The sequence below is a fragment of the Epinephelus lanceolatus genome, chromosome 19 (genome assembly GCF_041903045.1).
Source record: "Epinephelus lanceolatus isolate andai-2023 chromosome 19, ASM4190304v1, whole genome shotgun sequence".
Taxonomy (NCBI): domain Eukaryota; kingdom Metazoa; phylum Chordata; class Actinopteri; order Perciformes; family Serranidae; genus Epinephelus; species Epinephelus lanceolatus.
In genome coordinates, this window is record NC_135752.1 from 36264743 (window position 1) to 36277748 (window position 13006).

General features: G+C 43.7%; 1 protein-coding gene across 1 annotated transcript in view; it reads right to left on the minus strand.

Moving 5' to 3' along the window:
• Nucleotides 1–602: 602 nt before the first annotated feature.
• The window catches only part of LOC117269545 (DNA repair protein XRCC4-like), a 56041-nt gene continuing 43637 nt past the window's right edge, over nucleotides 603–13006 (minus strand). The window contains exon 8 of the mRNA XM_078161898.1: nucleotides 603–3157. Coding sequence (XP_078018024.1) covers nucleotides 3049–3157 — 109 coding nt within the window. The 3' untranslated portion in view covers nucleotides 603–3048. The remainder of the gene's footprint in view (nucleotides 3158–13006) is intronic.

Sequence of the window (13006 nt, forward strand, 5' to 3'; positions counted from 1 at the left end):
TACTGGCGTGTCTTGGCCCACTTTGAGCACTGGATATGGACAAAACCCCATATGGGAAGTACTTGTGCTGCCGTACTGGTAAACTATAGTTACCAGTGTGGTTTTTTGTATCCGACAGTTGTAAAAGCCTCTTAAATCACAAAGCTTTCAATTTATAAAAGCAACTGCTGTAGTGGAGCTGATTTAACTGAGAATAACCATAAGTTGCCCCTGGACAGGATGAAACACTATGACTGCCTTCCAGGAGAGACAGTCTGAAACCGTGCAGCATTGTTCCCACATTTAAACGATTATCACGCCCCGTAACGACGCCTTTTGCCTTCAGATGTGGTCGGACAACACACTGTACAAACTAGTTACTCTCAAGTCCACCGCTGCCTTCAAAGCCCTCAAACTGAGAGAACCAGTATGAGCATGGTGCACAACTAGTTAACCATCAGCCACGTATGAAGAACCACAAGTCTTGCTTAACTTCACAGTCCAGAGTTGCATATCATTGAAAACAAGCTTGACTCAGGTCCCTTGATTAGCACATTGATTTTGACATTTAAAATTGGTTCTCCTTTAAAGGTAACTTTTAAAAAAACACACACAGAACCTAATTTATATGACAAAATAACATGATCACACTGTTTATTACAAATATTAAAATCACAATTCATTTTCAGTTCATGAAGCACATTACAAAAGTTAAAAGTTCTTCCCAGCTTTTAAAATACACCATAATCCTGCAGAACTTCAGACAGGCGACAGGGTTAAGAAATAAATGAGTGGAGAAACACAGTGAACGCGGAATCTTCCATACAGGACATTAGGCTCACTGTGGCCTTCCAAGACACCACATCATGGAGGTTCTAGGGTTGTTTAGGTGGTTCTAGCAATCCTTTAGGAAGAAGAGCCACTTTCTGTGTTTCTAGAGATCCTTCAGAATATTTATTGGGTTCTACTAATCATTTAGGATCTTAACGTGGTTGCAGCAATTCTTTACAAGGTTCTAGGGTTAATTTAGGTGGTTATAGCAATCGTTCAGGTTCCTGTAGGGTTCCTTTAGGTGGCCGACAATTACTTGGGATGTCCTAGATATCCCACAGGTGGTCTTAGTGGGCCTGAAGGAGATTTTAGGGGTTCCTTTAGGTGGTTCTTGGGACCATTTAAGATCTATTGTGCTAGGAAGGCCTAAGGGAGATTTTAGGCGTTCTTTTATGTGTTTTGAGTATTCCTTTAGGATCTTGAAGAAGTTCTAGCAACCTGTTAGGGTGTTCTATGTCTCCCTTTAGGCTGTTCAAGTGGGCCTATGGGATTTTCTGGGGTTCATTTAGGTGGTTGTTGCGATCAGTTGGGATGTCCTAGGTGTAGGAGATTTAAAGGGTTCCTTTAGGCGTTTCCAGCAATCATTTAGAATATTCTGGGGTTTCTGTAGGTGTTTCCAGGGATCATTTAGGATCTTTAGATGGTTGTAGTGATTCTTTATGAGGTTTTAATTTTTCTAGGTGGTTCAGGAAATCCTACAGGAATAGTTAGGGTTGCCTTAACTGGTTCTAGAGATGCTCTATGATTTTACTGTGGTTCTAACGATCATTTATAATGTTCTAGTGTTCCTTTAAGTGGTTGTAGTGATCATTTATGATCTTAAGGTGGTTGCAGCAATCCTTTATGAGGTTCTAGTTTTACTTTAGATGGCTATAGCAATCATTTAGGTTCTGGTAAGGTTTGCTTAGATTGTTTGGGCAATCCTTGAAGATTTTTAGGTGGTTCTACCAATGACTTAGGATGTTCTAGACTCAAATGAAGTGGCTCCAGGAATGCTTCATGATGTTCAAGGATTCCTTAGGGTGGTTCTAGCAATCCTTTAAGGTCTTAAAGTGGTTCTAGCGATCATGTACGATGTTCTAGGCTTCTGTTTGGTGGCTCTAGCAATCCATTGTGATGTTCTATGATTCCTGTAGGTGGTTCTAGCATCCCTTTAAGATCTTAAGGTTGTTCTAGCGATCATTTAGAATGTTCTACGCTTTCATTAGGGTTAGGGTTATGTTCTAGATTTTTTATAGGTGATTCGAACAATCCTTAACATCTTTCGGTGATTCTGGCAATCACCTTCATGATGTTCTAGGATTACCTAAGGTGGTTCTAGCAATCCTTTGAGATCTTAAGGTGGTTCTAGTGGTCATTTACAATGTTCTACACTTCCAATTGGTGACTTAAGGAAACCTTCATGATGTTCTAGGATTCCCTTAGGTGGTTCTTGCAATCCTTAAAATTCTTTAGGTGGTTCTAGCAATCTATAGGATGTTTCACACTTCCGTTACGTAACCTGAGCGATCCTCCATAATATCTAGGTTTCCTTTCAATCTTTTAAGAGGTCCTGGTTTATTAAGGTGGTTTGAGGGTGTGGTCCTAGTACTTCTTTGGAATCTGTAGGTGGTCGAAGCGTCACATTAGGATGTTCTTCATTCCTTTAGGCAGTTCAAGGGGTCCTTTAGGAGGTTCTAGGGTTCCTTTATATGGTTTAAGTAGTCCTTCGGGAGGTAGTAAGTTCTTCTAGGTAGTTCTTGCAATCATTTGGGATGTTCTAGGTGTCCTATCGGTGGTTGTAGTGGGCCTGAAGGAGATTTTAGGGGTTCTAGCAATCAGTTAGAATGTTTAGGTGTTGCTGAGGCTCAATCAGGATCTTAAGCTCATTGCAGTGATTCTTAATGACTTTCTAGGGTTGATTTTGGTGGTTTTGGTGTCACTTTAGGATCCTCAGGTGGTTCTTGAGATTTTAGGGATCCTTTAAGTGGTTGAACACCTAAGAGAACACCAGCATCATCAAAACACCAAATGAGTGAAGTGAAGTAAAGCTGTTTTGGAGGCTTGTCGTAGAAAAACACCTTACAGAGGCACATTGTTTTTCTCCCTTGTAACCGGATCAGTTCCTTAGAAATAATTTTACTGCGATCCGTGAACCTTAATACATAACTCCAGTATAAAAATATGACACCTTTACCAAATAATATACCACTGTTCTGTCGTTGTACAGACCAGTGGAACCAGTGTGGAATTGAAGGGTCAAAAGTCATCAAACAGGTCCTCCTCTGCTGAAATTGCTGCTGCAGCATCTGTGGAGCGCTGGGGGGGAGTCTGCTGCTGCTTACTGGATCCTGCAGGGGGGTCGGCCCTGTGCAACACACACACACACACACACACACACACACACACACACACACACACACACACACACAGAACAGGTCAGTGGGCTAATGAGGCTGGTTTACAGGAGAGTTTTCCTGTTGAGACGGGAAGTGTATCATGTGGCCCATAAGGAGCAAGACTAGAAACACATGGGCAACTTTTATACCTGTGTGTAGGTAGGTAGATGTGTGTGTGCGTATGTGTAATTGTGGCCCAGCAGCTCCCCCACCTTAAGTGGTCTACATCAAATGCTGGTCTTGACGACTACCTGTGTGTTTTACCACGTCGAGGCTCGTGTTCTCCTCCAGTCTGCAGCTCTACTGACGCTCATATATTCTGCCTTCACTTGAATGTAACACCATATGATGTTTAGGAGTCAGGAAACAAAATGTCAGACATATAGAGGCTGACGGAAGGATCAAACATGCACAGTGGGTAGAAATGATGGCAAGAGGCGATGACGTGAGAGGTCAGCAGTGCTTTATCCTGAGAGGCTGCTGCTTTGACGAGAGCAAATTGTAAGTCTTAGGGAAACAGACTGACATGATGGACAGCGTGCTTATTGGTTGTTTTGTCAAGAGTAAGATAAGAAGACTGACACTAATCTCATGTCTTTAAGATATACATGAAGCTACAGCCAGCAGCTTGTTAGCTTAGCTTAGCATACAAACTGGAAACAGCTAGACTGGCTCTGTCCAAAGCCAATAAAATCCACCTACCGGCTCCTTTAAAACTCACCGATTAACATGTCATCTTACAAAGTGTAAAAACGATAAATCACCATTGAACGGGGTTATGTGCTGGACGATTTCTTGGATGAGAACTGTGAAGACATAAAAATAAAAAATAAAAATAAAATAGTCCCTTGTCAAACAGTGATTTGTCATTTTTACACTTCAGTTTTTCTACAGATTAAACAAACATGATATGGCGTGTTATTCAGTGATCTTAAGAGGTGCTGATGGGTGGATTTTAGGCCCGTTTCCACCGCAGGAACTTCAGGGTAATTTTACAGGGCCGGGGCTGTTGGTGCGTGTCTCCACCGCAGGAACCACCCCCGAAGGACAGAGTTCCAGAACTTTTACAGGGACTAAACAAGTCCCTGCCTCGGAAGAAGGTACTCAGAACGGCCCCGAGAAACTCCTGGCTGGGGCTGGTGCGTGAAAAACATATTTTTTCCGGTGGATATCTTAGTTACAACATGATTGAGCTAGCAAAGCAGTTTTGTGTTGCTATGTGTGGTATTTATTCAGTTTTGGGAAATCACGATGTCTAGAAAGCATCAGTGGCTGCAGCTGACAGGGACAGCTAACAGCAGCAGCAAAGCTAACATCAGGACATCAGCCCGTTGTCGGATACGACATGAAACTACTCCAGTTAGCTCAATCATGTTGTAACTAAGACATCCGCTGGAAAAAATATTTTTTTCATGGACCATGACCGGAGTTATTACAGACACTGCTAACAGCTAACGGTGTCCCTACGTCAGCCCGGTCAAAATGGTAGCACAACGATTACGTCACATCCAGAGCCCGGTAACTTCACAGGAACTTTCCTCCTACTCCGCTCTCTCAGTGGAGACACGGCGGTTGAGAGGGCCGAGCGAGAGGACGTTCCTGTAGTAGTTCCTGCCCCCCAAATAGTACCAGGAACTTCTTCAGTGGAAACGGGCCTTTTGCTATCACCAGACAGAGCCAGGCTAACTGTTTCCCCCCGTTTCCAGTCTTCATGCTAAGCTATGCTAACCAGCCGCTGGTGGTAGCTACATATTCACCATAAAAACATGAGAGTGGTGTCAGTCCTCTCGTCTGACTCTTGGCAAGAAAAACAACAACCTTAATTCTCAAAATCAAAAGTCAAACTTTTACTTTAAAGGTCCAGTGCAAAGAATTTAGTGGCATCTAAAGGCCCGTTTCCACCGCAGGAACTTGGGGGGTAAATTTACGGGGCCGGGGCCGTTGGTGCACGTCTCCACCGCAGGAACCACCCTTGAAGGACAGAGTTTCGGAACTTTTACAGGGGCTAAACAAGTCCCTGCCTCGGAGTAGGTACTCAGAACGGCCCTGAAAAACTCCTGGGTGGGGCTTGGGGTTTACTTGGTGCTGATTGGATATACTCAAGGCGGGATGTGACGTCAACAGAAAGCGACAAAATAGCCGGCATTTTGAAAACTCAGCAGACGAGGAGTCGCATTTTTAAAAGGAGTCCTAAGAAGAAAAGCAAGATATATTGTCTTTCTTATGTCTGCTTTCTTCTTCTTACTTCTGCTTCGTACTACTGCTTCTTCTTCTTTGTTGTTCTTCTTCTTTGTTTCTTTGCCGCGTCACCCCGGTCAAAATGGTTGTGCAACGATTACGTCACATCCAGAGCCCGGTAACTTTACAGGAACCTTCCTCCTACTCCGCTCTCTCAGTGGAGACACGGCCGTTGAGAGGGCCGAGCGAGAGGACGTTCCTGTAAAGTTCCTGCCCCCCAAATAGTACCAGGAACTTCTTCAGTGGAAGCGGGCCTTAAGGGTGAGGTCGCAGATTGCAACAAACTGAAACTTCTACTGTGTGCCAAGCATGTGGAAGAACTACAGTGGCCACCAAGAAAAAGCAAATGGCCCTTTGTAGAGCCAGTGTTTGGTTTATCCGTTCTGGGTTACGGTAGAAACAACATGGCAGACTCTGTGGAAGAGACCTGCTCTGTATGTAAATATAAACAGCTCATTCTAAAGCAACGAAAACACAATAATTCTTATTATCAGGTGATTATACACTAAAGAAAACATAATGATGAATATTTAATTTCTGCCAATATATCCCCCTAAATCCTACACATTGGACCATAAAACATGAACTGTTGTGGAACTCAAAATGTTAGCTGTACAACTGGTACAGGTTTTGGTGTTGGTGTGATTGTTGAGGCTGTTGGATGTTGGCCCCTGCTACTGTGTTAGCTGGCGCTAACTGAGCAGAGAGAGCAACTCACAGAGACGATCCTTCAGCGCTGTGTTGAACATCAGCAAAAGTGCCCACTCTACCCACTCCTTCTACCATCACAAATAGATTCTAATTCTGTGGAAACCACTAAATGCAAATAATAACAGGCTCCAAATGCGAGACAGCATTGCGACTGTTTCTGCAATTTTCACTTGCCCCCGCAAGTTCACTGCAAAAAACACCCAACCTGTAAACATCACAACATGCATCGCAGTTTTTCAAGCTGCAACAATTCCACGTGAAATCCTGGAGGGACTGATTGACATAGTTTTCAAAGGGCCTGCATAATAGAGTTCCTGAAATTCAGTGATGGCTTTTGGTTTTGCTGCCACCCCAAGAGTTTGAGGGGTCACATCTGGTCACCCCTATCAAAAATATTTGGGGGCCCCCCCTGGACAAAGGCAGATATGGAATGAATAAAAAATGGATATAGTTGCATAAGGTCACTAAAATATAACCTCTGTGGAGAAAGGTAACTGCTGTAAACCATCCAGTATGGAGCACTCACATCACAGTGACTGACAAACATAACTCCCAGGTGACCTGAGGACCACCAACATCACAGAATCTCCAGCTTTAAGTCACAAGAAACGAGAACATATGATTGCGACTCTCTGCCCTCCAATCCAGCCCCGCTGTAACGATGATTAGCTGAATGGGAACGAGAAGAAAAAGAGCGATGTGAGAAAGCAGAGGAGAGAGAGGAGAGGCCCTGAGCTTGTTTAAATCATTACCAACTGTATGACAAACACTGCAGCGCTGCTGGAACCAGTTAAGAGGAAACAAGAGATGTGTTCTGTGGAGAGGGGGAGCTGTCCAACGCTGCCACAGAGGACCACCGGAGACTTGAACACATGGCAGAGGGGGACATGACCAGAGCGGTTTCAGCCCTGAGAGGTGAAGTTAAGCTCAGGCATGATGGGGCGCTGTGGAGCCCCCACAAAGAGCTGGTCTGGTGACATACCAGAGCTGCAGCATGCACACCAATTATGTGCTAGTTTGTAGCTTAAGAAACTAAACAGAGGCTTAGTTTGGAACAAGCCGGGCAGAAGGATTAGTTGTGTCGAAGTTCTGTCACTTAAAGGTTCAGTGCACCAAATTACAAGAAAACTAAAATTACCACCTTGCGGTTGTATGCCTCTGCACACCAGTCAAGTTGCAGTTACAGTTTACATCCATGTCTGTGAAAACATGAATGCTTCACAGTTCACACACATCTTCCTCCCAGCAGCACAGACGATCTATACAATCAGCACTGTTCCAAAATGGGCACCTGATATTAGTGTCACAAATTTGGCATCTGACCAAATGTTTCCCCTTTTGCTCCTGAGATATGACTTTAAATAATGGCCAGAGAAGTATTTATAAATACTAAAAAGTGGGACAGACATCTGTGTGAAATTTTGTCAGAATTAGCATTTGAATTACTGAGTTGTAGCCAAAAACATGTTTTGTGAGGTCACAGTCACCTGTGACCTTCAACCACAAAATTCTAATCGGATCAGTCCCAAGAGGAAGTTTGCGCAAAATTTGAGAAAGCTCCCTCACGGCCTTGTTGAGATACAGTCAGATCCATAAATATTTGGACATTGACACAATTTTCAGCATTCCAGCTCTGTACAACACTACAATGGATTTGAAATGAAACAATCAAGATGTGCTTTAAGTGCAGACTCTGAGCTTTTGAGGGTATTTACATCCAAATCAGGTGAACGGTGTAGGAATTACAACACATTTTATATGTGCCTTCCACCTTTTTAAGGGACCAAAAGTAATTGGACAATTGGCTACTCAGCCAGGTGTGTGTTATTCCCTCGTTATTTCACTTACAAGGAGCAGATAAAAGGCCTAGAGTTCATTTCAAGTGTGGGATATTCATTTGGAATCTGGTGAGGTCATCTCTCAATATGAAGTCCAAAGAGCTGTCACTATCAGTGAAGCAAGCCATCATTAGGCTGAAAAATCAAAACAAACCCATCAGAGAGATAGCAAAAACATTAGGTGTGGCCAAATCAACTGTTTGGTACATTCTTAAAAAGAGAGAACGCACTGGTGAGCTCAGCAACACCAAAAGACCTGGAAGACCACGGAAAACGAGTGTGGTGGATGACAGACGAATCCTTTCCCTCGTCAAGAAAAACCCCTTCACAACAGTTGGCCAGATCAAGAAAACTCTCCAGGAGGTGGGTGTATCTGTGTCCAAGTCAACAATTAAGAGACGACTTCACCAGAGGAAATACAGAGGTTTCACCACAAGGTGTAAACCATTGGTGAGCCTCAAAAACAGGAAGGCCAGATTAGAGTTTGCCAAGGAACATCTGAAAGGGCCTGTACAGTTCTGGAACAACATCTTATGGACAGATGAGACAAAGATCAACTTGTACCAGAATGATGGAAAGAGAAAAGTATGGAGAAGGGAAGGAACTGCTCAAGATCCAAAGCATACCACCTCATCAGTGAAGCATGGTGGTGGTAGTGTAATGGCGTGGGCATGTATGGCTGCCAGTGGAACTGGATCTCTTATATTTATTGATGATGTGACTGTTGACAAAAGCAGCAGAATGAATTCTGAAGTGTTTCGGGCAATATTATCTGCTCATATTCAGCCAAATGCTTCAAAACTCATTGGACGGCACTTCACAATGCAGATGGACAATGACCCGAAGCATACTGTGAAACAGCCAAAGACTTTTTAAAGGCAAAGAAGTGGAATGTTCTGCAATGGCCAAGTCAATCACCTGACCTGAATCCGATTGAACATGCATTTCACTTGCTGAAGACAAAACTGAAAGGAAAATGCCCAAAGAACAAGCAGGAACTGCATATTGCAAGGTTACATGACAACGGAGATGCTGCTGTTTCCAAAAAGTTGCACTCTGGAACCCGTTTTCGAATCGTTGCGTTTTCAGGCACCCAAAACGCCGCTGTTGTGTAAACAATCGGCCAAAATGCAATGCTTACCGTTTTCAGTTGAAATCGTTGTCGTATAAACAGGACCTGAAAGTCTGGCTCTGAAATCTCACGTCTCGCGAGATTTGAGTTGTTGCAGGAAGTTACCGCTGGAGTGACCTTACAAACACAAGGAGTTACTCTGTTTGGAGTAGTCATGGCTGAATTTTGACCCGATTTTGACCAACTGGATCTGGATGAGCCATTTGAATTTGATGAGCGCCCGTATTTATTTGAACACGGAGTACACGGACGTACACGGACGCAGAGCTCATTGAAACTGAAGAGCGGACGAGGAGAGAGAGGGAGCAGCAACAGGCAGAGGAACATGTCTGAATCCAGCTAAAGGTAAACACAGAGTTTTGGTGCAAAAGCAACAGTTTCACAACATGACTCATTTGTTTAAAACTGCGACCGCTGACGGTCATACAGTAGACGGCCTTTTCTATCTTGCACAGGTTGGGGCCTTAATTTAGGAAGTGCTCTTGTGGGTCATGTTAGAGGGTAGGTATATACGGCCCATGTGGCTGTAGGGGTTGAATCCAGTTTTATAATATACTGTCTATGATTCTGAAATGGGCTCTTTTGCATAAGGAGTACTTAAGATTTTAGCACCTAAAGTACCAGTGATGCTACAGCTTTTGTACTTTTAATCAAGTACAATTTTTAATGCAGGACTTTAGCATGTAGCGGCATACTTTTACACTGTGTATTACTACTTTTACTTCACTAAAAGACCTGAGTACTTCTGAGCAGGAATATGTTTCCCCCATCTTGTATCCTCTGAGATTGATCCCGTGACCCTTCAGAGTTGGTGACCACTGCTGTAATGGATTCTTTCCTCTGACTGAAACACACCCATTTATTCACATGTTCTACAAATGTTATACATTTAACAGCTGAGTTGGATCATGCTAGAGGGACGCAGCACTATAAACCCTCTCAGTATCTGCACACAGTAAAGCTGGAGCAGCCTCATGTCTTGTAGTGATTATCTGCGATGGCTAGGAGCGATGTTTGATCATTTACAGAGCCGGTCCGTGTGTGAAGCAGAGAGAGTGTGTTTCACTGTAAGTCTCTTTTCATGGGAAAATGGTCCTTTGAGTACACAAACACTTACATCTCAAGGACATGTTAACAGGAACTACACCGAGTCAAAATAAGAATTTGACCGAAAACCGGCTGTTTAACACAAATCTAAAACGTGTCTACTTTTCTGAGGAAGTGTCAGACACAGACAAACATCAAGAGATTTGTTTTGATAAAGGAACACTTCAACTGAATTCTTTCTGAGAGTGAAGTGAGAACATGGACATCAATTTCACATCTGTGTGAAGTACAGAGCCGGAGCCAGGATGTGGTTAGCTTAGCTTAGCATAAAGACTGGAAGCAATGGGAAACAGCTAGTCTACGTCTGCCAGCACTTCTACAGCTCACTGATCAACTTGTTATACCTTGTTTTTTCTGTTTGAAAACAAGTGTGAAAACTACAGTTTGTGGTTTCAGTGGGATATAAGTACCAAAACTATTTGTTCAACCAACTTTCTTCAACGTCTTCAGAAAATACCTGGGTCTTTGATACAAAGCTGAAGGTACAAGAAGCTTAGAAGAAGATATACTTCAGTAATCCATAAGGGGAAATTAAATTTTTTTTTAACACACACATGCACAAACAGGACCTTTACATGCACTAAATGGAGAGATGTCAGAGAGAGGGGGCTGCCCATGGACGCCTCTTGCCCAGTGTCAGCTGGGATAGGCTCCAGCACCCCCAAAATCCCTAACAGGATGAGTGGTTAAATGAATGAATGAGTCCCATGTCCCTTTGCTCAGAAACATTAAGGATATTATTTAAAGAAAAATCTTAAATTGGAATATAGACAGGGCAAAAACACTTCTGGAACCAGCAGCTCCTTCTAGTTGGCAAATTTTGACGCACAGGTTGCTGAATTTGGTTGTGGTGTCTGTACAGGTATGAAGATAGCAAACCTGGCAACCTCACTTTGACGTAAAGAGGCTGCACACAGTCACTGTTTTTACATTTCTGTTTAAGTACATATTAAATAAACGTGATAAAACATGTTGATTAGTGAGTTTTAAAAGGTGTTGGTGGGGCTAACCGTTTCCCCTGCTTCCAATCTTTATGCTAAGCTAAACTAAGCTAACCACAGCCCAAGGGCTCATACACATTCCACGTTTTAACCGCCCTCAAAAACATTGTTTTCAATGGAGAAATGCAGAAGGTGCGCTCAAAACTGTTCCCAAGCACCTGTATTTCAGGGCGTGATGGCTGTGCCCCAACTTTTGGAATGTGTGGCGAGGAATGACCAATCACAGCTGGTCGACAGCTTCATTTTCTTCGGTATCAGATCCAGATGAGCTCCGAAATCTGGATTTTTGGTAAGCATGCTATGATTTGGTGCTGGTTATGGTCGCTTTGCAACTTTCGACGCAGTCTGCCTCTGTGGTTTTGAAACTTCGCACAGAGAAGCACCCAACGCCCGACCTTGCGTTTTCCAGGCGGCTAAAGACGCAGCATGTGTCCTGGCCCTAACTCTTCTCATCTCAAGCTCTGAAAACAAATAAGCTCATTTCCGAAAATGTTGAGGAATTTCTTTAATTAGTCATCCTCGTCTTCTGCTCATGTGGCCTTCATTTAATTCTCTTCAGGCTGTTTCACTCCCTCCTCCTCCTCCTCCTCCTCCTCTCTATCCTCCCTGTGGACGACCTGCACGTAGAAAACATGGAGGTAACAGAGGAAGGTGAACGGGTTGAGTAGTGATGGAAATGGGAAAAAAAAACAATGAGGTGGGTGTAGGAGTGCCAGCAGCTCCGACCCCCCCACCTCCTCACACAAAGGCCTCTCTTCTGCGGCTGCTGTTTGCCAGCTCAGAGGGAGGCAGCTTCTGCAGCGATCAAACATCCAGCCAGCCCCAGCTGCTCATCAGCTCACTGCTGCTTCTTGTTGCAGCAGTCAGAGCTGGTAATAAGGCCCGGTTAATGGGCACTGCTACCAACTATGGACAGCAGCTGGGGATGGATGGCACCACTTACGGCCATCTGCATGTGGCACAGTTTACAGTCGCTGGCACTCGCAGGAGCTTGGACACAGTTTATTCTCCCTCTGTTAGAAACAACATCAGATTGAGACATTTCTTTGGAATATTTTCTAAATGGCCACATCCAAAAAGAAACTGGCAAACGGGAGATATGGGAATTAAAGCGCTGGTATTGTGAGGTTTTTGGATGTGCGGCAACAGTGCTTCAGAGCTGTGTGATGGTCTGACTTTGAGTGTAGATACAGAGACTAAAGATACAACAGAGAGGAGTGTGAGGAGAAGAAAGAGAAGGAGAGAAAAAGAGAAGAAAGTTGCATAATTGTTTCTTTGAGGCCGGCTGACTGACTTTGGCTTCACAGTTCATGTCCTTAGACCTCCCTCAGAAATGCCCCTGCTGCACTGTGTTCAGACCTGAGAAGAATGGCATTTACCAAAATCCAAGATAATCAAAGGGCTGGTTCATGTTCTCACTTAACTCTGGTGGTATCTAGGATTTCAGATATCTGTCTATTTGATTTCTACAGCCTCGATCGAGACGTCTGGATAACCAGCAACATCTATAACTTTAAAGCCCAGTCACCAGAAGAAGATGTAGATGTACATTTCTGCAAACCACAGATACGTTACATCTTATCAAGGTTTCTAACGTAGTATATGAGCTGACTTTGTCATCAGGAGGTGGTGGACTGCGTGACACTTAGATAAGATGGCTGCCAAGCTGCAGACCGCTGTTCAAGACCAACAAACACAACGAGAAGTTGCAGCACTTCCTGTCAGGAGAGTGCCACAAAAAGCAGTTGATTTGTACCAAGATATTGCTCACTAGCTAGCCACCCCACAGTC